The 22,500-nt window shown below is 36.0% G+C and overlaps 2 protein-coding genes across 3 annotated transcripts in view; both read right to left on the reverse strand.

Annotated features, from left to right (window-relative positions):
• LOC135219158 (uncharacterized) overlaps window positions 1–9,607 on the reverse strand; it is a 10,551-nt gene extending 944 nt beyond the window's left edge. Inside the window, exons 1-4 of the mRNA XM_064255682.1 lie at window positions 9,433–9,607; window positions 8,009–8,140; window positions 5,440–5,614; window positions 67–198 (exon numbers count right to left, since the gene is read on the reverse strand). Coding sequence (XP_064111752.1) covers window positions 67–198; window positions 5,440–5,614; window positions 8,009–8,135 — 434 coding nt within the window. The 5' untranslated portion in view covers window positions 8,136–8,140; window positions 9,433–9,607. The remainder of the gene's footprint in view (window positions 1–66; window positions 199–5,439; window positions 5,615–8,008; window positions 8,141–9,432) is intronic.
• A 7,635-nt stretch (window positions 9,608–17,242) lies between these two features.
• Window positions 17,243–22,500, reverse strand: part of LOC135220103 (uncharacterized) — a 12,019-nt gene continuing 6,761 nt past the window's right edge. Inside the window, exons 2-5 of one of the 2 annotated variants that reach the window (XM_064257417.1) lie at window positions 22,450–22,500; window positions 21,218–21,374; window positions 18,215–18,346; window positions 17,243–17,917 (exon numbers count right to left, since the gene is read on the reverse strand). The exon at window positions 22,450–22,500 is cut by the window's right edge and continues 149 nt beyond it. In XM_064257417.1, the coding sequence (XP_064113487.1) occupies window positions 17,788–17,917; window positions 18,215–18,346; window positions 21,218–21,374; window positions 22,450–22,500 (470 nt within the window). In that variant the 3' untranslated portion in view covers window positions 17,243–17,787. Of the gene's footprint in view, window positions 17,918–18,214; window positions 18,347–20,812; window positions 22,003–22,449 lie in introns of those variants that run through there. The other variant, XM_064257418.1, reaches the window with a different exon arrangement.

Here is a 22,500-nt window from a genome sequence, read left to right on the forward strand (position 1 = left end):
TTATGAAGATAGAATAAAAATCTTAGAGGAAATCCACCTAAAAAAGGACAGGTCTTACGTTCTCACCTGATCAAGTTCATGTAATATCCGAAGAGGGGAATCCGAACCGCTGCTTGGTTCACCTCGCACATGTAGCGTTTCTTGCAAGCCGCATCCTCCACCCTCATTAAAAGGAAAGCGGCTTCCAGCGGATCCGTGCTGTGGGAAATGCGGAAAATAATTGAATTAAGGTATTGCTACCAACTAATGATGTGATTCGTGGAATTATATATAACAATGCTACTTCATTAGTAAGACATTTTTCGAGAATGTGAGTGGTAAAGAAAAATTCGGAGTACAGACAGTAGTGCTATTGTTACATAGACCATGTTCTAAAGCAGCATTCAACTTTCACAGGAAGGAGTGATTTGTCTAAGAAATTAATCACTGTATTGTATAATTGGTGAAAGCTTCGTGTAAACTTCACCAATTATATTATATCAGGATTTCCTTGAACACTTTAGAAATGTGAATAAGCCTAGGTTGAAAAAGCTATTGGCAAGAAAATAAATAACTCACTATAGTAAGGTGTAATGTCGTCTCAACGGAAGAATCGTCTTTATAATCTGACACTAGAAATTTTTAGAAAAAATGCAAATAACATTTAGGAAACATTTTTGATGCCACATTGCTATGAATTTTTATGCAGATTAAAAATAAAAGAGATGATGATGAGAAACTTACAAGAATAGAAATCAAATAAAACAATGAGGGAAGTATGGAAGAAGAGGAGCTTATATATGTATATTGTCAAAATATTACCATGAAATATTTTGATTTAGGAAATGAAATCAAATTGGATCTCTGATGAGATCTGTATTCTGTGTATGGTAGAGCTGTTATAAGGAAAACAATAAGGTATCTACGTAGGTATTATGTACTACTGGGTTAGATATATCAGAATATTGTGTCAAAAATTTCTAAACGGCAAGATAAAATGTAGGTTACCAATTTGACCGGGAAATGCTACCGTTGATAAGTACTATACGTGTTTGAAAAGGTAAATATAATAAACTTTACCAATCAACAGTTTCATTTCCGAAGAGGTTGTTTCTACAAATAACAAAAGAAAATCTAAACCGCTCAGCAAATGCCTTTCAGCGTGAGGAAAAATATTTACGAAATAGTACAATCTCGTTTCCCCTTCTCTTTTTAAGATAAAACAAGAGTTGCGTCCAGCTGATCGCTGCGGAACTGGTTGTGCTGGTTGTCAACTGTCAAGTTACCTTGGCTGAGATTGAGAACCAGACTAACAAGCACCACAACTCCACAAGTCCACAACCAGTTGCCTTGTCGACTTGGTTCGGTTGTGACGACATGTACTGAGCTCTCGATCTGTTTCCTTGTGATAATATTACGGGCTGCTCTATGAGCAAGAGCCCGTGCTGGAATAAGGTGAGCTAAATCAAAAACAATTGTGATAATACAATACGTGTTGTGATATTAGGGCAACAACATCTCGTAGGAGTTAAAGTCAAGAGTTGTTGCTGGGCACTTCAGGAGGAATGATAATGGTGTTTTTTTTTCCACGCCGTCTCTACTATGGCTAGGTCTACCTACTACCATAGCTGTATGGCTAGGCCTCCCTACTACTGTGGCCACATGGCTATGCTTACTTGCATTATGAAGCTTACTTACATTATGGCCACGTGGCTAGGCCTATACCTACTTCCATGGTCACATGGCTAGGCTTACCTCCCATGGCCACATGACTAGGCCTACCTACCTGGCCATGGCGGCCATCATGGCTAGGCTCCTACTCATGGCCACAGGGCAGGTCTACCTACCCTAGGATGCCACCTTATGGCTAGGCCTACCTACTCATGGCCACATGCTAGGCCTACCTACTTCCATAGCCACATGACTAGGCCTACCTACTTCCATGGCCATGACTAGGCTACCTATTCCATGCCACTGACTAGGCCTACCTACTTCCATGGCCACATGACTAGGCCTACCTACTTCCATAGCCACATGACTAGGCCTACCTACTTCCATGGCCAAATGACTAGGCCTACCTACTTACATGGCCACATGGCTAGGCCTACCTACTTCAATGGCCCACATGGGCCTAGGCTACCTACTTCCATGGCCACATGCTAAAGATCCTACCTACTTCCATGCCCACATCGCTAGGCCTACCTACTGCCATGGCCCACATGGCTAGGCCTATACCTACTTCGTGGCCACATGCTAGGCCTACGCTACTTCCATGGCCACCATGACAAGGCCTACCTACATGCCATGGCCACAATGGCTAGGCCTACCTACTCCATGTCCACATGGCAGTCCCTACCTACTTACATGGCCCATGGCTAGGCCTACCTACTTCCTGGCCACATGACTAGAAGCCTACCTAATTCCATAGCCACATTGACTAGGCCTACTACTTCCTGCCACATGACTAGGCTACCTACTGCCATCCACATGACTAGGCCTCCCTACTTCCTGGCCAAATTACCTAGGCCTTACCTACTTTACGATGGCCCACATGATAGGCCTACCTATTCCATGGCACATGACTAGGCCTACCTACTTCCATAGCCACATGACTAGGCCTACCTACTTCCATGGCCAAATGACTAGGCCTACCTACTTACATGGCCACATGGCTAGGCCTACCTACTTCCATGGCCACATGGCTAGGCCTACCTACTTCCATGGCCACATGGCTAGGCCTACCTACTTCCATGGCCACATGGCTAGGCCTACCTACTGCCATGGCCACATGGCTAGGCCTATACCTACTTCTATGGCCACATGGCTAGGCCTACCTACTTCCATGGCCACATGACAAGGCCTACCTACTGCCATGGCCACATGGCTAGACCTACCTACTCCCATGGCCACATGGCCAGTCCTACCTACTTACATGGCCACATGGCTAGGCCTACCTACTTCCATGGCCACATGACTAGGCCTACCTACTTCCATAGCCACATGACTACGCCTACCTACTTCCATGGCCACATGGCTAGGCCTACCTACTTCCATGGCCAGTCCTACCTACTTCCATGGCCACATGACTAGGCCTACCTACCATGCGGATGAACATGATTGCAGTATTATACTAATTAGTGGTGATGATGATTAGATTCATGATGTGGCTCAAGTTGTGATGAAAGCGAAGAGGATACTACAAGAGGATATTTTAGTGGGATGAATGAGAGGGCCAGCAGCACATAGGCTACTTTAATACATGTCCACATTGGCGCTTACACCCAGGCCTACCTTAGTACTACCCCAACAGAGTACTTTCTAAAAGCTACGAGGTGATAAGACCTCTGAGCCTTCATTAACTTTCTGAACCGTCTGGAGGATACCTGACAAAGGCCTTTGGATGATGGATAAGAAAGTGCTCCCTATCTCCTGTTCTAGAATCCTCAGCCTCAGCTGCATTGGTTGGTGAGTGTTGTGATTAGATTGTTTTTTGACATCAGGTCTATTGGGTTATCATTGACTTTTATTATGTTCCATCCCTCATCGTCATTACAGAATAAACAGACATGCATATTGGGCACCATAAACACATACTAAGAAACACGAAACACAGGAAAGATATAAAACAGCGTGTGGAGTGACTGGGGACTTTCCTTGATTGTTGCTGAGTTGCCGTAATTGTTGTCGAGTTGTCGTGATTGTTGTTTTCCTGGGGCAATCTTCTTGCGTAAGGGGAGGAGGGTTAATCGTATGGTCATAGCCTACTTGGTATAATAACGGCTGATTTGTGGCATGAAATGGTTTTAAAGTTCATCAAAATATTTTCGAATAACTATATAGACAATATATATATATAATATATATATATATATATATATATATATATATATATATATATATGTATATATAGTATATATACATTATATATATATATTATATATATATATATATATATATAGTATATATACATATCTATATAATACATACATATATATATATATATATATATATATATATATATTATATATAAGCTGACTATTAAAAGTTTATTGTAATTAATAATTACAAGACTAACTGTTTCAAGCAGCGTGCACGAACTAAAGCTAGCTATATATATATATATATATATATATATATATATATACTATATATATATTGTGTGTGTGTGTGTATGTTTGTTTCACTAAACATTTTGCTGCCTTACTTTGCCATACCACATGTCTTTTTATTCATATTTCTCCGAAATATTATACACATCTAATACTAAGAAGCAACGAGTAGCATCTGCAGTGATCGGCCTATTCGTTCATCCTCGTGTATTTTGGTATAAATTAACGGCCTAAATTAGCATAAATTTAGTCCATGGACTGCCCTCAGCACCCTTGCCAGCGGCCATATCAAAGAGCCACTTGAATTGAATTGCGTATCGATTTTAATTTGCAGGTTCTCCCATCGTTTGCTGAATGTTTCTTGATCAGGAAACATTACCAGATTAGAGGAAACTTGGCGTCTTTCGTCTTTTTGTCAGAACTAAACTGTAGAAATACGCGCGATCCGTTGTAATGATCTAATGAATTGCCTAATTTTATTTTGATTGTTGTGATAGACATATTGACCTTTTCTGGTAACTATTCTAAAATATACTTTAGGAGACTGCAACATGTTTCAGGTAACTAAAATTATAAATATCTTTGGCTGAATAGTGTTCCTACGAATATTTTTTTTCTCGATAAATTATATATATAGACATGTAAATAATATAGGATAGATAATGTTAAGTCAGTATAAAGATGGCAAGCCAGAAGATTGAGATTAAGGAAAAGAAGGATATAAAAACTGCCTAACGTAAAGCGTTAAGTTTTCCATCCAGCGTTGCCAAATCTGACTCTCAGGAAACTTGAGGGAGCTGTGTACAGCGCTTTCTCCCGAGGTGCTTGACACTTTATTTAAGCAGGACTTGGGCTCTAGAGTTTAGTCTAGATCTAAAGAAGCAGCTAGAAATAATATTTACCAGGTCGAGGGTTAACTTTTTCACATTTTTTGCGGAACTCCTTTGCCTCTTTTGTTTTAATTACCATCAGAGTTTAACGAAGTAGCCTAATTGCAGAATTCAGCAAAATCTGACAAATTGTTTCTCGGTCAGTGGCTAACCTAAAACTAATTGGGGAATCGAAGGAACTTGAAACAAGCATGGTCCACGGTACGGAGCTTTGGAATACTAGTTGCATTGTTGCTATCCCACACAGGGCAGTCAAATATGGCACCTGAAATAGTGCACTGAATACGCAAATACGTACTCACCTGTTCCGTCTGCCATGGCCTCTCGCACCAAACACGCCCCTACAGTCGTATGTCACCTCAATCCAGTCAGGTGGATTTTCAACAACTTTCTTCCGACCAGAGAACCGCAGAATTCAACGCACTAACATGCAGTCACATAAATTCGTTGTGGAAATTTACCTGTCGGCGACGCGGGCCAGTAGACCTAGGTCCTGACCAAGACGCCCGAAGGAGTAGGAGGATAGGCCGCGCCCTGCGAAGGCAATGGCTGGCAAGACGAAGTCGAAGTAGAAGATGACGACGGTGATGAACACGCAGATGATCGTCCCCATGTAGCCGATCCACACAAACAGGTCTGCAATGTGAAAAATACATGACATTCATTTTTCCTTGAATTATATATACCGCATGCTACTCATTGCCAATTATGTTCCCTGTCAGAAACCTGATGAAATGTATATTTTTATACAGATAATTCAAATTGTGTAAATGTTGCATATATAGTAATACTTAAGCCGCATCTTCTAGTGCACACTATCAACGACTAATTTCTAAGCAACGTATTGTAATTCCCCTAGTGCAGTCATTCGTAATCTTTTGTATCTTAAACTACCTGAGTACCGTATCACCCTGATAAATGATTCTTGTCACGTAATCAGTAGGGTGGAAAAGGTGTGAATAATATCGCAGCCAATACCATTCCTTATAGAGGGCCTTCTTCCTCTATAGGCCTACCATACCACGTCTGGTTGCCTGTTGGTCTGCCGTATTTTGTAAGTCTTTTGCACAGTAAAGTGTTTCTCTCCCATCTTTGGAAAAGAATTTCAATTTGATTTGTACTGAATTTGAGAAGTCAAGTAGATTCCAGACTTCATCTAATCAGTGGCCCATTGCGAAAGTTCAGCCTAGCTCTGAATACTCGGACTTTCTAGTCCTCATTCGTAAGAGGCTGATATCCTCCCCACCCTCTCCGAACAAGGATACTCCGGTTTTGGTTAATTTCTGATTCTGCTTACTCTGGTCGTCAGACATTCTGACATGCCTGAGCATAAGGACTCATGATGTCATACGACTCCATCTATATTCAAGTCTACCTTTCTTTTGATTATTTCAGTCAGCACAGCAGCCTACAGTTTTACAGGAACATGCACATGCACGCGCGCTGAACTGTACACACAAACACACACACACATACGGATTTGGGCAACATGCTTTTGCGCGAACATACGGATTTGGGCAACATGCGTGAATATGCAGTAAACGATTACATATGTATACATAACAGTCATACTGCATGAAGGGTCTTTTTTTTTTCTGTATGAAACGTCGCTTACCAAAGTATAAGGAGCCGTCTGTTCCATAATAAACTGTATTTGGTTATCCCACTAAAATATAATCCAAGATATATTTTCTTGGCACCTGATTTGCTAACTCTTTAAGGGATAACTATTATTATTATTCTGTTGAATAAAATGGCAGAATTCAGCGAATTAATCTTATATATTATCTTTTCTATTTTTCTTATTACTCGCTTTTCTGGCTCAGCGATACTCCTTAATAATTGGCTAATTATTATTATTATTATTATTATTATTATTATTATATTATTATTATTATTATTATTATTATTGAAGGCTGATAGCTGCATCAGCTACATTCAGTTTATATATAGTTTTCTTTATCTTTCTCTATGAAAACTCTATTCAAATTGAAAGCAGCTGATTAAGCTATAACCTTGAATACTACATGTTTGAAAGAGGGTCTGCTGCATATATTATTGGTATTATATTTTATCATTATTATATGTGGACATTTACTAGTTTTATCCTTTGCTGTACCACACCGAAATTCACAAGACTTATCTTCTTTACACTAAAGAAAAATCACTGCTTTATTATTATATATAATTGTTATTATTATTATTTTTTATTTATTATTTTTTGGGGGGTTTATCACAGTCCTCCAATTCGACTAGGTGGTATTTATAGTGTGGGGTTCCGGGTTCCATCCTGCCTCCTTAGGAGTCCATCACTTTTCTTATTATGTGCACCGTTTCTAGGATCACACTCTTCTGCATGAGTCCTGGAGCTACTTCAGCGTCTAGTTTTTCCAGATTCCTTTTCAGGGATGTTGGGATCGTGCCTAGTGTTCCTATGATTATGGGTACAATTTCCACTGGCATATCCCATATCCTTCTTATTTCTATTTTCAGGTCTTGATACTTATCCATTTTTTCCCTTTCTTTCTCTTCAACTCTGGTATCCCAAGGTATTGCGACATCACTGAGTGATACTTTCTTCTTGATTTTGTCAATCAACGCCACGTCTGGTCTATTTGCACGTATAACCCTAACTGTTCTGATACCATAGTCCCAGAGGATTTTTCCTGTTATTATTATTATTATTATTATTATTATTATTATTATATTATTATTATTATTATTATTATTGTCAGGTGGACATTTACTCTTTGGATCCTTTGCTGTACCACGCCCAAATCCATAATTCTTATTCTCTTTTCATCAAGAAAAATCACTGCTAGCATATGCCACCTAAAAATTTACAATTATTCTAATTCCCCCTTTCCCTTCGGGGCCTCCCACCCCCCCTCTAACAAAAAATTAGGGGTTATTATGACGTCCATACCTGCATGCGGTCTGATAAAGATAAATCCGTGTTGAACCTCTTAGAAATTTACCATTATTCTACTGTTTCCTCAATATAACAATGGAATGATAATATTTGCATACCTGCATCCGGTGTAGTCAAGAACAAAGCTTTCAGGTCAGCTACTTTGGTGATCAGGTCGGTCGATAGGATTTCAGAAGCAATGTTCAGTTTGTCCGTTGTATTGCCACTCCTGCTTATCTCATTCATTTTGCCTGATGAAGAAGAGGAAAAAAGATAGATTGGGTTTGATAAATGATTTTTGGCAGAAATCTGCTAGAGAACTTACTAAATAAGTACCAGTGAGTGTTCAGGACTGTGGACACTGGTTGAGAGACTACTTAAAGACTCCATAAGGCCAAGGTAATAATATTGTTTCACCGGCTTGCTCTGACGCGCCCGGAGTTCAGAAGTTGAATTATCGATAAATTGAATTATCGATAGATAGAAATGTCACAGAAATTCACCGTCATCGCTGCCTTCAGTCTCATCGTTCCCGTGCCCCAGTTGTGGCAGCGCTTTCCCAACTCTTGTGGTGCCCACAGGAGCCCAGCTTGACAAAATGACGATCAGTAATTGTCAGTCGCTAATATAGGCTTTAATGTTCGGTGGAAAATTTTAGTTAACAACAACGCACGAAACTCACCCGGTGGATCATAAAGCACATTACTAAAACCAAGATAAATCAGACGTTTAGAAGGACGCAGAATGCCATATGTAAAATAAATAAATAGAAAATTAAATAAATAAGTAAAAAGAACCTACAGAAGTAATACAGCAACAATGAATTTGAAGTATAATACCATTTATGGTTCGTATTCTGTGTAAAGAAATGTACTTAAGTTCTGTGTTGCAGTTAATTTTAAGTTTGAACTTCCGAAAGATAAACAGAAGAACGATTCATCACCGGAATGCCACCTCGCTTTTCCACACGCATGCGCACCTGCACCAAAGGGGTGCAAGTAGTACCCCTTAGTGAATTAAGCTTCATCGTGGTTTATGTTTCTGTACAATATGCTTCTTTTGCGAAAGGTCTGAAAACTGTGTCGGTGTACGAACAGAGATTCATAAGTTTTTTCTCTTGATTAACTTTTATTTTATGAAATTATTATTTTGTTGCAATATAGTTAGATATATTCCTGAAAGATACCGAACACGCCTAGGTCTTACAAATTTTTTTATACAATTATATCTAACTCATTATCAAATCAAGCATTATCGCATTATCAGTAAACGATATATATATATATATATATATATATATATATATATATATATATAATATATAATATATATATATATATATATATATATACATTCACAACCATATACACATTGCATTATGCAAATGTGCATGCATATATATATATATATATATATATATATATATATGTGTGTGTGTGTGTGTGTGTGTGTGAGTGTATGTTCGTGAATGTATGTATGTATACAAATTCTGAACACACATACGTGGTAGCACACTGAATATAATGACCTATTCTCAACGTACCTTTTTGTTTTTATCTCGAAAAAGCACACAGGAACCAACTGCAACCACTGAAGACCTGCGCTCTTGACACTCACGGACAGAATGGGAGGAGGGCCTACTCTCTCCTCTTGACGAATCTGATTGACAGATGCCCCCTCTGACTGGAGCCTGTGACTCCCCTGACCTAATCCATAAGAATATCTGGGTTACTCTGTATTATCTTACGATTGCCTTCTTTCTAATGAACGCCATATTCTCTGGAAGCTTGAATTTCAAGTCAGTGCCCTTGTGGTGGGCTTGTTCCATATGATTAGGGTTCATCGTGTGAATGATGATAATATTAATAAATTACAATAATAATTAATGTAAATCTCATAATATCGTGAGTCACTAAAATGATGAATTAATCCACGATGGTGTAATTGTACAAATTATTATATATATATAATATATATATATATACTATATATAATATATATATATATATATATATATATATATATATTTCTAATGTAGAATTTTACATTTACACCATTGTGGATTTCTTCATCAATAATAATAATAATAATTATTATTATACTGAAACAACTGACACTCATCAGTATCCACGTTTGTAAAAATGAATTGCAGTCCTTGTCGTAGCTTTCATCACTGAAGGATCGACAGTTTTTTTTATTTAGTTGCAGTTGTGTGCCAGATCGGTTAATAAATTAATACCACGCGCGAAATGTATGAATACTTTAGTATGAATTGGTATTCCGGATTCGGTCCTGGTCCACTTGAGGGTAACGGTGTCACATTCTCATTCATTCATTCATGCTGTATTGATGATGGTCATCTGATTATGTGAGCAGCCTTGTGCTCCAGATTCGTCATCTGATAACGTAGAGAAATCTTGGTGCTTCATCTCTTTCTCGCGTGGAAGCTGATATGGGCTTTAATGGACATTACTTCTACTACTATTTTTAATGCGTATGTGTTGACAGAGAGAATGACAAACTGCATCCTTCATAGGGAGGTAGTGCCGTCAGTTCACCTCATGTGATACACTGTAGGGATTACTTACGGGCCTTTGCTGGGTCCCTTCGGCCCATAGCTGCAACCCCATTCATTCCTTTTACTGTACATCCATTCATAGTCTCCTCAGTCTTGCTATCCACCCTCTCCCAACAATTGTTTCATAGTGCAACTGCTTTGAGGTTTTTTTTTTTTTTTTTTTATCCTGTTACACGTTTCAAAACCTTCTACTCTCAGTTTCCCTTTCAGCGCTTAGTGACCACAATGGTCCCAGCGCTTGGCCTATGACATAAATTCTATTCCTTCCGACAACCCGTCTCCCCCTCTTTTCTCTCATTCTCTTCTTCTTCTTCGTTTTCTTACTATCATTGTAAAAATACGGAAGTTTGTTTCTATCTCTGAAGTAACCAATACCACCACATAGCAGAATCTTAGAGGCTTATGTGATTTCACAAACTTCAGAGATGAATTTACTTCCGTCCGTCTCCCTAATCTTATTTCAATGCAAATACAAAAGTGAACTCCTCACTCTCCCTCAGGAGTACCTCGGAGGCTCTTGAAGTGCCCTAGAACTGAAAACATTTCGTACTTTGGACATTTTCAGGCATGATCTCAAGAAGAAGGAGAAGTAGAAAGAACATCTCTAGGGATTTGGTACTTAATGGTCATGAATGAATTATTTTTCCCGCCTATGTTAGTCAGACATCTTTCGGAACTCATACAGCGGAGCTTCAGAGGTTAATTTTGCGTGTTCTCCTTTTATTTGAACTCCCAGTATCAAATGACATTTGACCAACGCACTAGATTTCAATTTTTCTTCGGTCATCTCTTTTTCCTGCACAGTACTTGTTATTTTTATTTTTATTATTTTTTTGTCACCTGGCCAGTGATGTTACCTTCACATAAGTTAAAATTAACAGACTGCATTTCAACAGCGCCTGTTCTTCTTCCCTTGGATTCAGGTTAATAATTAGCGTTACAAGAAAGAAAAAAAAAATAGTGCACTTCAAAGCTATGGTTTCTAAAAACCAACGGCCGTTCATAACAGTATCGTCTAACTCTAACACTGACTCTGGTCTAACATACTTTTAATTGAAAGGAGACGTAAAGAGAAAAGGCGGAATTTATTTTTTCAACTAGCGTTGATGTTCCGAGCAATGTGTTCCAGGACCTAAGGGCTCTCCTTCGACCATTGTTTCTGTAACGGTTTTTCCCACGCTCACTGCTGTGTTTGGTCGTTTAATTTTGATCTGTTAGTTATTTTATTCTCTGTTTTTCTTTATGTATGTAATATACATACATATATATAATATATATATATATATATATATATATATGCGTGTGTGTATGTATGTATGTATATACGTATGCATATATATATATATATATATATATATATATATATATATATCTATATATATATATATGTGTGTGTGTGTTTGTGTGTGTATGTCTATAAGATATATATATATATATATATATTATATATATATATATCCACATAGAGAGAGAGAGAGAGAGAGAAACAGTGTTCTCTGGAAATTTGCTTAGAAAACCAACGGCTTGTTATTCTTGTCTTATAGAAATATAGTCTTATTTTGAATATTAATAGTAGTAAGTAGCAGCAGTAGTAGACGTAGTAATAGTAGTAATAAAAATATTTATAATACTGATAACTTAAGTATCACCCAAACATTTCTTTATATAAACCCTTCTAATTCCACGAAAGACTTTGAAATTCCGTAATAGAATGTATTATATAGACTTCGTAATTATGTTGTATGTCAGTAAATAAATATTCCGAAATCAAAGGAAAATTGATATATTTTTATGGTTTTTGAAAAAAAAAATGGTAAATAAATTTTGCCAGAGAGGAACTAACGTACTTTCCAAAGCCTTCGAGTATATAACGGTGAAATTATCGTTATCGGTAAAATTCTCTTTAATTTGCCGATATTTTCGTAAAAATAAACTAAAGCAAAGTAACTAAAAGGACAAAGGTGCATCCTTCAACCACCCTCCAAGAAACACACGCGCTACACAAACACTATGCGTCAGCAGTCCATTTCAAATTCGCGGTGCACAGTGGGCATTACCCAAAGTTCTTTTCTGCTTCCCTTCGGCACCAACAAGCAGCCCCCTTCATATTTTAATATTTTTTTTAACTGTACTTTCATTCACATTCTCTTTCTTCCACATTACTTTCCACCCTCTCGTAACAATTGTTTCATAGTGCAACTGCGAGATTTTCCTCCTGTTACACCTTTCAGACCTGTTCACTCTCAGTTTCCGTTTCAGCGCTGAATGACCTCATAGGTCCCAGTGCTAGGCCTTTGGCCTCAATTCTATATTCCATTCCATTCCAAATCCGGATTTATACCGAAATCTAGGAAACTCATGCATAAAGTTTAATTGAAAGACTTTGATAAATGCTTAATATATATTTTGTAGATATAGAGCTGATTAGACTTCATCAAATAGCCAAACAAAGAGATAATGTTAAATACAAACAGGTAATGTTAAATACTAACAGACAATGTTAGATACAGACAGTGTTACATACGAACATTTTTAAATACAAGCAGTTTTAAATACAAACAAGCAATGTTAAATGTAAGCAGTGTAAAATACAAACACAATGTTAAATACAAACAGACAGTTATACATACAAACATTTAATACAAACAGGCAAATGTTAAATACAGACAGTGCCAAATACAAGCAGTGTTAAATACAAACAAGCAATGTTAAATGTGAGCAGTGTAAAATACAATCAGACAATGTTAAATACAAACAGACAGTGATACATACAAACATTTAAATACAAACAGGCAAATTTTAAATACAGACAGTGTTAAATACAAACAAACAATGTTAAATGTAAGCAGTGTAAAGTACAAACAGACAGTGATACATAAAACATTTAAATACAAACAGGCAATGTTAAATACAGACAGTGTTAAATACAAATAAACAATCATAAATGCAAGCAGTGTAAAATACAAACAGACAATGTTAAATACTAACAGACAGTGATACATACAAACATTTAAATACAAACAGGCAAATGTTAAATACAGGAAATGTTAAATACAAACAAGCGATGTTAAATGTGAGCAGTATAAAATACAAACAGACAATGTTAAATACAAATAGACAATGTTAACTGCACAGCCTCCCTCCCCTTTGTTGGCGTAGTAGATAAGAAACCACTCAGATTCTCGGGAAACTCTGAAAGTTTCTCGGAAGCCTGGAGAGAGAAAACTACGATGGCATTTAAGAGACCAGATGGTCTGGCCATTTGGTTGTTTTCCAGCCTTTTTGTGATGCTGGTCTTTGCGCGGAATATTTTCCCTGCAATGTCTGCTAATAAAACGTCGTTTTCTTCGTTTTTTTTTTTTTTTTTTTTTACATTTTTTTTAAAGTTGGTCACAACTGATATGCTCCTTGGAATTTAGCCTGTGTTTATCCTATGTAAATATATATATATATATATATATATATATATATATATATATATATATATATATATATATATATGTGTGTGTGCGTGTATGCTTGTGGTTTATTTGTGATTTAAAATTATATAAATATATATAGCAATTATATAGATATACTATATATCATTATATATATATTATATATATATACACAGTATATATACTATGCATACACACACATGTATATCTATAATATATATAAACCCATTAGTATCGTTTTCATATATAGTTCACTTTAAATTGGGGAATAACTTACACCCAAATGGAATTATACCTAATTGTAAGTGCTCCGTCCCCACCAAAATTAGACCGTTGCGTGATTTAGAAATAAGGCCGTGAATCATTGTACTACTTCCCTTTTGTGTAAGTTATTCCCACTGCATAGCGAACTGGACATTAAACGACATTTGTATGCTTAAAATTTGCAAACCTAAAAAGTCGCGCGTGTTTAAGCAACAGAAATCATGTAGTAGTATATATATATATATATATATATATATATATATATATATATATATATATATATATATATATATATGTGGTGTTTGTGTGTGTGTGTGTGTATGTGTATGTAGGTATGCATATATATTGAACCTGACACGGGTGCCAGTTTAATTAAGTATAATGATTTTTATGTATAAAGTTACTAAATGACTAATTAAGTGTTTAACCATTTTTTTCTTTGTTTTCCTGAGTATTCTACCTTGAATGAATATGATAAAGAGGAGCTTATAACAAAAAACCTCATTATCTCATTTCATTATCAAAAATCATAAATCTGTTTCAGTTAAAGAGGATCTTTTTATTTTTTCTCGCAAGCAAAAGGATCCTTGTACTATTATTAAGGAAGCTGTCATGTCATTATCAAAAATCATAAATCTGTTTCAGTATAAAGAGGATCTTTTTATTTTTTCTCGCAGCAAAGGATCTGTTTACTGATAATTAAGGAGCTGTTTCATTGTTTCATTTTCAGTAAATGGAAATAAAACACAAATTAATTTTTAACTTTTATTCATCAAAATATACACTACTGTACATCACTTCGACCTGTGTGAGTTTTTATGCACTATAAATATACTTATAGGATTATTGGGAAAATTCAGATGAAAATGAAGGTAAGCATTCTCCCCAGTGAGTCGGTCAAAAGGATAATAACAAGTAACTCCAAAATTTATAACAAAAGTAATATTATTGATTTATAATGGTCGCATGGGACAAATAAAAATTACACTTAGAGTTAAGTATATGGTAATTTAATAATCATAAACAGTTTGCATGACATCGTATATCGAATCGAGATCGAGAAAATGACTTGATTATCCTATGTAGAAAGAATGAGCCTATTCGCCTACGATGTATTTTGCTTTATACTTGGAATACCAGAGAAAAATTTCAGGCTGTAATGAGGTTTTGTATTTTTGTGTAAATCAGAAGGCAACAAGAAAAAAATTTATTTATTTAAATACATGAATGATAATTAGGCGTTCACTGCCCCTTGTATAACGCAAATTCAGGCTAGCGCAGCTGCCACCTTACTTAGGCTAATTACGCTGTTACTATAGTAGATTCACATCAACCGTGCATTTGATGTCTAGGTCAGTCCCTTACGACGCTCCCGATTGGCTGCTGATAAGCCAATCACAGGGCTGGAAACTCTTCTCTCTCCCGAGAGTTCACATAGGCAGGATGTATGTTCCACTTCTCCTGAGGAATACTTTTGAAAGACGTATTCAGGAGAGGTAGAACATACCTCCTACCCATGTGAACTCTCTCGAGAGACTGAGAGTTTCCAGCCCTGTGACTGGCTTATAAACAATCAATCAGGAGTGTCGTAAGGAACTGGCCTAGACATCAAATGCACGGTTGATGTGAATCTACTATAGGAATGCTTTAATAATCAGTGCTCCAGTCACAATTTTAAAGTGTAAACGAAGATTGGGTAGGACCTTGAATGTTGTTATGATATTTATTTGTAATGGGCACTATATTCTTTGGAAGCTTGAATTTCATGCTGATGGCAACTATGGGTTAGCGTTCCATATGCGTAGGGTCCATCTTATGATTACAATAATAATAATAATAGATTCTAAAAAATTGCCATAAACGACCTATTCATAGAAGTCTGAGCTGTTGGAGCTTTGGCAGGGATTACGCAACAGCTGGGAAATAGTAAAATACAATGTATTCATTTTCAAGAGAGTGAGAGGATGGAAATAACACTTCAGTATTATGACGTTTATCAACAGAAATGAATTCGTCGTTGTGAGTGATTTTATGAGCGTATCAATCTTTTGGCCAGGAGTATCAGAGAAGAATATCACAGATTTTGATGCGTTGACTCCTGAAATTTCAAGTTAAGTCGTCAGTAATTGGCTAGCCATTAGGTAGTAATGGTAGACTGAAGAAAAAAATGAAAATAATACGTTAGAACGTTGATTCCTTATTATTTGCGCTTCTAAAGATTCAGGATTATGCAATAACGCAGTAAAAAATAAACCATTTTAAAGCCGTGTCAGTATTACTTGAAATCAGAAAAAGACAGGTTATCGCCGGATTTCCGTTAACGATTAAAACAAATACAAAGGATTCGAACGAAAACGGAGATCACTTTAACGGAGACATTTTTAAACCGAAACATTTTGCAGCAGGCTTTTTCTACTGCCGCGATTTGAAAGAGAAACTTTTAGTTTAAAAGTGGAACATTTTCATGAAACAAACTTTTCCCTCATCTTCCGTTGAAATTCAGAATTTGTCTCACCCTCAAGCCCAAGGAATCTAATCACACGATTACACTAGAATACGTATAAGATCATCTTGTGTGTTCGTTCTACATTTGCTTACTCTCTTCTTCTATTGGTACGGTACTAGTTAACGTAAGTATCTCTCAGCAATCAATAGAGAATTAGCATTAATATGAGAAAATAAGTGTAGAAGATTGTTTATTGTTAATAATAATAATATAATAATAATAATAATAATAATCAATAATAATAATAAAATAATAATAATAAGAATAATAATAATAATAATAATAGGGGTAGGGAAAAACTATCGCGAGAGTATATTAATGTTCTAAAAGTTCCACCATAATACAAAGTGTTAAGAGTCCGTGTATAATTTTTAAGACTTTATAAAAAGCTTTCGAATCCTTCCTTGGGTTCATCTTCAGTCCAAAAAAAAAAAAAAAATGAACCCAAGGAAGGGTTCGAAAGCTTTTTGTAGTCTTAAAAATTATACACGGACTCTTTAACACTTTGTATTATTGTGGACCATTTAGGACAAAATAAAATAATAATAATAATAATAATAATAATAATAATAATAATAATAATAGTGAATTCATTGAAAGCATAACTAACTTAAACTCGGAGACAAAATAAATATTAAATAAGTTACGTATATACGTCAAACAATGGTAGTTTTTAAAATGACAAAAGAAAAGAGGGTTAAACTACTCGGGTATGAGTCTTAGAAAAAATTTGTTGAAAGATGAAATAGCAATATCGGAAAGAGCCAAGTGACAAGACACTTGTCTCGCATTTGCAAAGTCCGGTCTATAGCCTAAATGTATACCCAGTTATGAATGTGTACCAGTGAAATACATACTTAAATACATACATACATCATTGCTCTAAACATACATCAGATAAGCAGAGTAAAATAGAATATAAACAAACTTTTCTGAAGGTCAAATAAGAGAAATTCTCTTCACTTGTGATAGTTTCGTAACGCGAGTTTTAGTAACCATAAATCAATCAATCAGTGATGATTAGTTACAAAAATCGGTTAACAAAAATGCACAGAGTAATGGATACAACGGAAAGTAGACTGCTGTTGCCGGGGATGAAATGTTTTCAATTTATTCCTTTTTAATTCCTTCTCTGGGCAAGACTGAATACGGGCAGTCTGCGAAGAGGAGGGCACAGTCTTCCAGCACCGATCCAGCGTCTTGGGCTTCTCTGTACCGATCCAGACCTCGGAGAGATTGGCTGGAATTTGCAAATAAATTTGGTGGTTAAATTGTGATTATATGTATTCATGCGAGCTTACACACACACACACACAAACACACACACATTACAAGCATAACTATTACAAGCAAATTTACATATACATATACATATATAAATGTGAAAGATCATTCAATCCGGATACAGATCATTAATTTACCTCAAGCTTTCTATCACAGTCTTCGAAACGCCAATCGGCAATTCCGTTGAATAATTTCACAGCGACTAAAAAATGATAATAATAATAATGAAAATAAAATATTCAGAACCACTTGCCTTAAATACTTCAAATAGTCGCCAAGGAGCGGGTAGGTGGAAGCTGTCCTCTGAACTTCGCAGATGGCCCGCTTTCGGCAGACGGGTTCATCGATGTCTAACATACTGAATGTTGACTCCACTACGTCAAGGCTGCAATCATAATATATCTTGATATCCTGGTAACGAGTCATATTCTTGCAATGCAATTTATTCTTAAACAGTGACGTTATTTCATACGGTTTTATGATGTCTACAACTTTGCGTAAATAGAATGTCAAAGGGACGTATTCAGATTACAAATAATATTGATTAATGTAGTCATTCAATTCATGTAAACGATTTGGTTTGTTATGATTAGATATCTTAGTCTTACTTGAGTTGGAAATGTGCCTTACTTAACACGAAAGGAACGCAGACAAATTATAGGTGGAATATATATATATATATATATATATATATATATATATATATATATATATATATATATATATATATATATAAGTGCAAGAGGAGTTCATGTCACAAAATAAGAAATCACGAAAGGAACGCAGACAAAGTATAGGTGAAATATATATATATGATATATATATATATATATATATATATATAGATATATATATATATATATATATATATATATATATATATATAAGTGCAAGATGAGTTCATGTCACAAAATAAGAAATCAAAGTATTATGTCTCAGGATGAAGCGGGAACATAAGACATCTCTACATGCAATGATAGTTTGATAAAATGACAAGATCTATGTCAAATTGTTTCACACTAATTTAGGGTGTTGACAAACAAGCAGATACGAAAGCCCATTCAACAGAGTTGCATTTATACTTTCCATTGAAATTCAAGTAGTTAATGAAAATTAGAAATAGAAAAATTACTGATTAAATTGTGAATTGAATGATTGTGGTTTTGGATTTGTATTCTATTTTTATGAAACCTGTGTAAACACATACTAGGTTAAAAAAAATACGTCGAAGAGAATTTTAATTAAACTCTAAACCGCCTGCAAGAGGTCAGTAACTGTATCAAAATGTGAACTGAAGTGGAACTTTTTAATGAGGAACATTGCGTAAAAAGCAAATGACCCAGAAATGAACATTCTTCAGTGGTTCAAAGGAAATGATAAATGCAGTGGTTCAGATTTGACTCCAGATTTAATATTAAATCTGTTTATTTGCTAATGTTGCTATTGCTATGCAGTTTTACCAGTTGATAGGTCAGATTCATTTATAAGTTTATAACATCAATAAAAAAATATCAGGTTACTCTCAAAAAGTGTTGTAGAATTTAGAAATGAATAAAAAAAATGTTTTAGCATAGCAGTAAATTTTTAATGCTTTAAATGAATTTATATATTTATAACATCAAGAAAAAAATATCAGGCTACTCTCAAAAAGTGTTGTAGAATTTAGAAATTAATAAAAAAATGTTTTAGCATAGCAGTAGATTTTCAATGTCTTAAATGAATTTCTAGAATAAATATAGATATATTATTTTGTTAAATGAAATGCATGAAAATAGAGAAAAATTACAGTAATTAATATGTGCATACATATTTTATGTTTTAAAGTTCTGTAAATGTAGAACAAAAATTAAAGGCCCCTGGAAATAAAGAGAAGTATGTCAATTACAAGAAGAAGAACTTAAGTGAAAAGAATGAAAATATTATTATTTTTACACCCATGTTTTAATTGAATACTCTAGGAAAATGTTACAGTGGAATTAACAACCGAGAATACATTACTTTTTACACGTTTTAAATAATGAGGTACTTGAAGAAGGATTGATTACATCAGATCTTGACAGCTTGTCTCACTCTGCAGAAAGTCAATAATTCCATTTCACTACATTATTCAATTTCAGTCTTTGTGATGTAGATTGGTAAAATATCACCTCAGCGTCCAGACCCAAAATATCTGCACTTCCTCACAGGAAAATTGAAGTTTACATTTTTTATTTGATTTACCTTAAATTGTTTCCATTGTAACACCTCATGTTTATATTTATTAATAGTTAATAGTTAAATTTTTCGATTTATTAATAGTTACATTGTCATGTTTAAATTCCTCAAAAGTTACAGTTTCACGTTTAGGTTTATTGTTAGTGATGGTTACAGGTTTAGATTTATCAACAGTAACAAATACACATATGGATTTTTTTATGCTTACAATTCCAAGCTTAGATTTATCAGTAGTGACAATTACATGTATTATAATTAACAGATGCAGTTTCAAGATTTAATATCGCATTTAACAACTTAATGATTAGATCCAGTAACCATTATAGTTCCGTGTTTATAATCGTTAACAGATGCAGTGTCATGTTTAGCCTTTATACGGCGCTTTCAAACCTCTTGCATATCCACGTATCATAGCATCCGTATCTTCGTAAATTATTTGGGCGCGTAACAGTGCAACGCTTCCTCGTCCTCACGGATAGACGACGCTATAGGATAAGTGGATGTGCAATAAGTGTGTACTACGGGTCTTTAATAGTTACAGTTACACATTTAAAAGTTATTTCCAAGTTGCTTGTGGAAACCAGCTACGAAGGGGAAGCGAGACCGAGACCATCAAGGTGGCAAAACCTGACTCTACCTGTTGAGGACACGGGCTATGAACGGCTCACTGTCCCTCAAACTTCGGTAACCCCGAGGAGGGTAGTAGTAGTAGTAGTCGTAACGGTTGTAGTACGAATACGAGTCGTACATTTCAGGTGGCATGGTGGTCGTCTCCATATCGGTTCCGTCCGGTTCCGTCGTCTCTTCTCCGGCACCTCCCTCGCCCCCTTCCGCCATCCCGCCGCCTTGCTGCTCTTCTTCCTTCTTGGAGGGCCCCAGCATCAGTAGGAAGCCGTGGGACAGTTCCCTCAGGATGAACATGAGGCCCACAATGGCGAAGGTCGACCCGATGTAGTTTCTCAGGACCTGAAGGGTCGCTGCTGTGTCCGCTGCGGGACGTTTGGGAGGAAACAGACCTCAGAAGAGTTTCACCGTCACTTACCTGCTGAAAATGTGTCTTCCCAGCCTCCGAAGGTCGAAGGGAGAGGAGGAGAGGCTACGATCTTCGATGAGCGGGTAGTAGAGATTGAATAGGATGTAAGCAGAAGAGACCATAATGATGATGTGGCAAAAGATAGTGGACGTCGCAATGAAGAGGTCTGTAGGAGGCGGGAGCGCCAGAGTTCAGTGGAAGAGTGACCCATTTTGCCTACTTGCCGCCCTCCCTACCCCTCGTCTCAAAGCATCGAATTCTTCCCAGTATAGGTTAGGTCGGACTATCATAGAGTCGGTAGCCCCGTTCTTTTCCGTATTTATATTACAGGGAATGCACGAAAGGTTAATTGGGGACTGAATAGGGCCCTTCCCAGGCACAGATATTAACTTAGCTGGTATGAAAGGAAAAAGACTTTACTATCTTTGAGCAAGTGGGGGAGAACAGAGTCAGTTGATCGACCAGGAGGGAAGTTTATATTAGTGAGGAGGTCAGTGTGTGAAATACCACTAGAAATGCAGAAGAAATAAAAAAAAGAAATGGACGTAACTATTTGTTCATGATTATGTCTACTTAATTCCTGGCTATAATTAGAATAACTATCATGTTTTGCAGCTGTAAAATCAAATGGAAAAATAAGTCCTGATGGATCATAGATATAATGATAATTAAATTTAGAATGAAAACGATGCCATTGTTATCACTGGGACGTGGGTGTATATATATACAGATATTAGTTTATGAGAGAAACATCGATAAAAAGATAAGAAAAGGGGGATAAAGTTGGAGTGAGAATAGACACTTGTAGTAAACCAAAGGAATTTATGATTATCTGAAATTAAATTGTGTTTTTATATAAAAAAAACATTTGGAATTTGGATGTCAAAATATAACGTTGAACCTAGAATATTGACGGTCAGAGACCACTAGAAAATGTTACATAGTAAAATGAAAAATCTTCAATACTACAGAGGCGAATGAAAACTACGGGGAGAATTTATAAAATCTAAAGAAACATGTGTTACATGGTGGCCATCTTGTGACATACATTGATAAGTATTACTGAAACAAATAAAGATTCTGTAAAATCTGACTCTTTCCGTAGTTTCCGATTTGTCTTCGTTATCATGCCATTCAAAATAATGAAGTAGAAATTGAAGACCTCTCGGCCTGGAATAATTTTGACGTATTTTGACGTCATTCGTTGTATAGAGCACTCTGAGATATGTTAAGTCTCTTACCTGCGCCTGTTGCAGGAACATCGAGCCTAATTTCAGGGACTTTTTCGACTT

This window comes from Macrobrachium nipponense, chromosome 1, assembly GCF_015104395.2.
Source record: "Macrobrachium nipponense isolate FS-2020 chromosome 1, ASM1510439v2, whole genome shotgun sequence".
In the NCBI taxonomy this organism is placed as follows: domain Eukaryota; kingdom Metazoa; phylum Arthropoda; class Malacostraca; order Decapoda; family Palaemonidae; genus Macrobrachium; species Macrobrachium nipponense.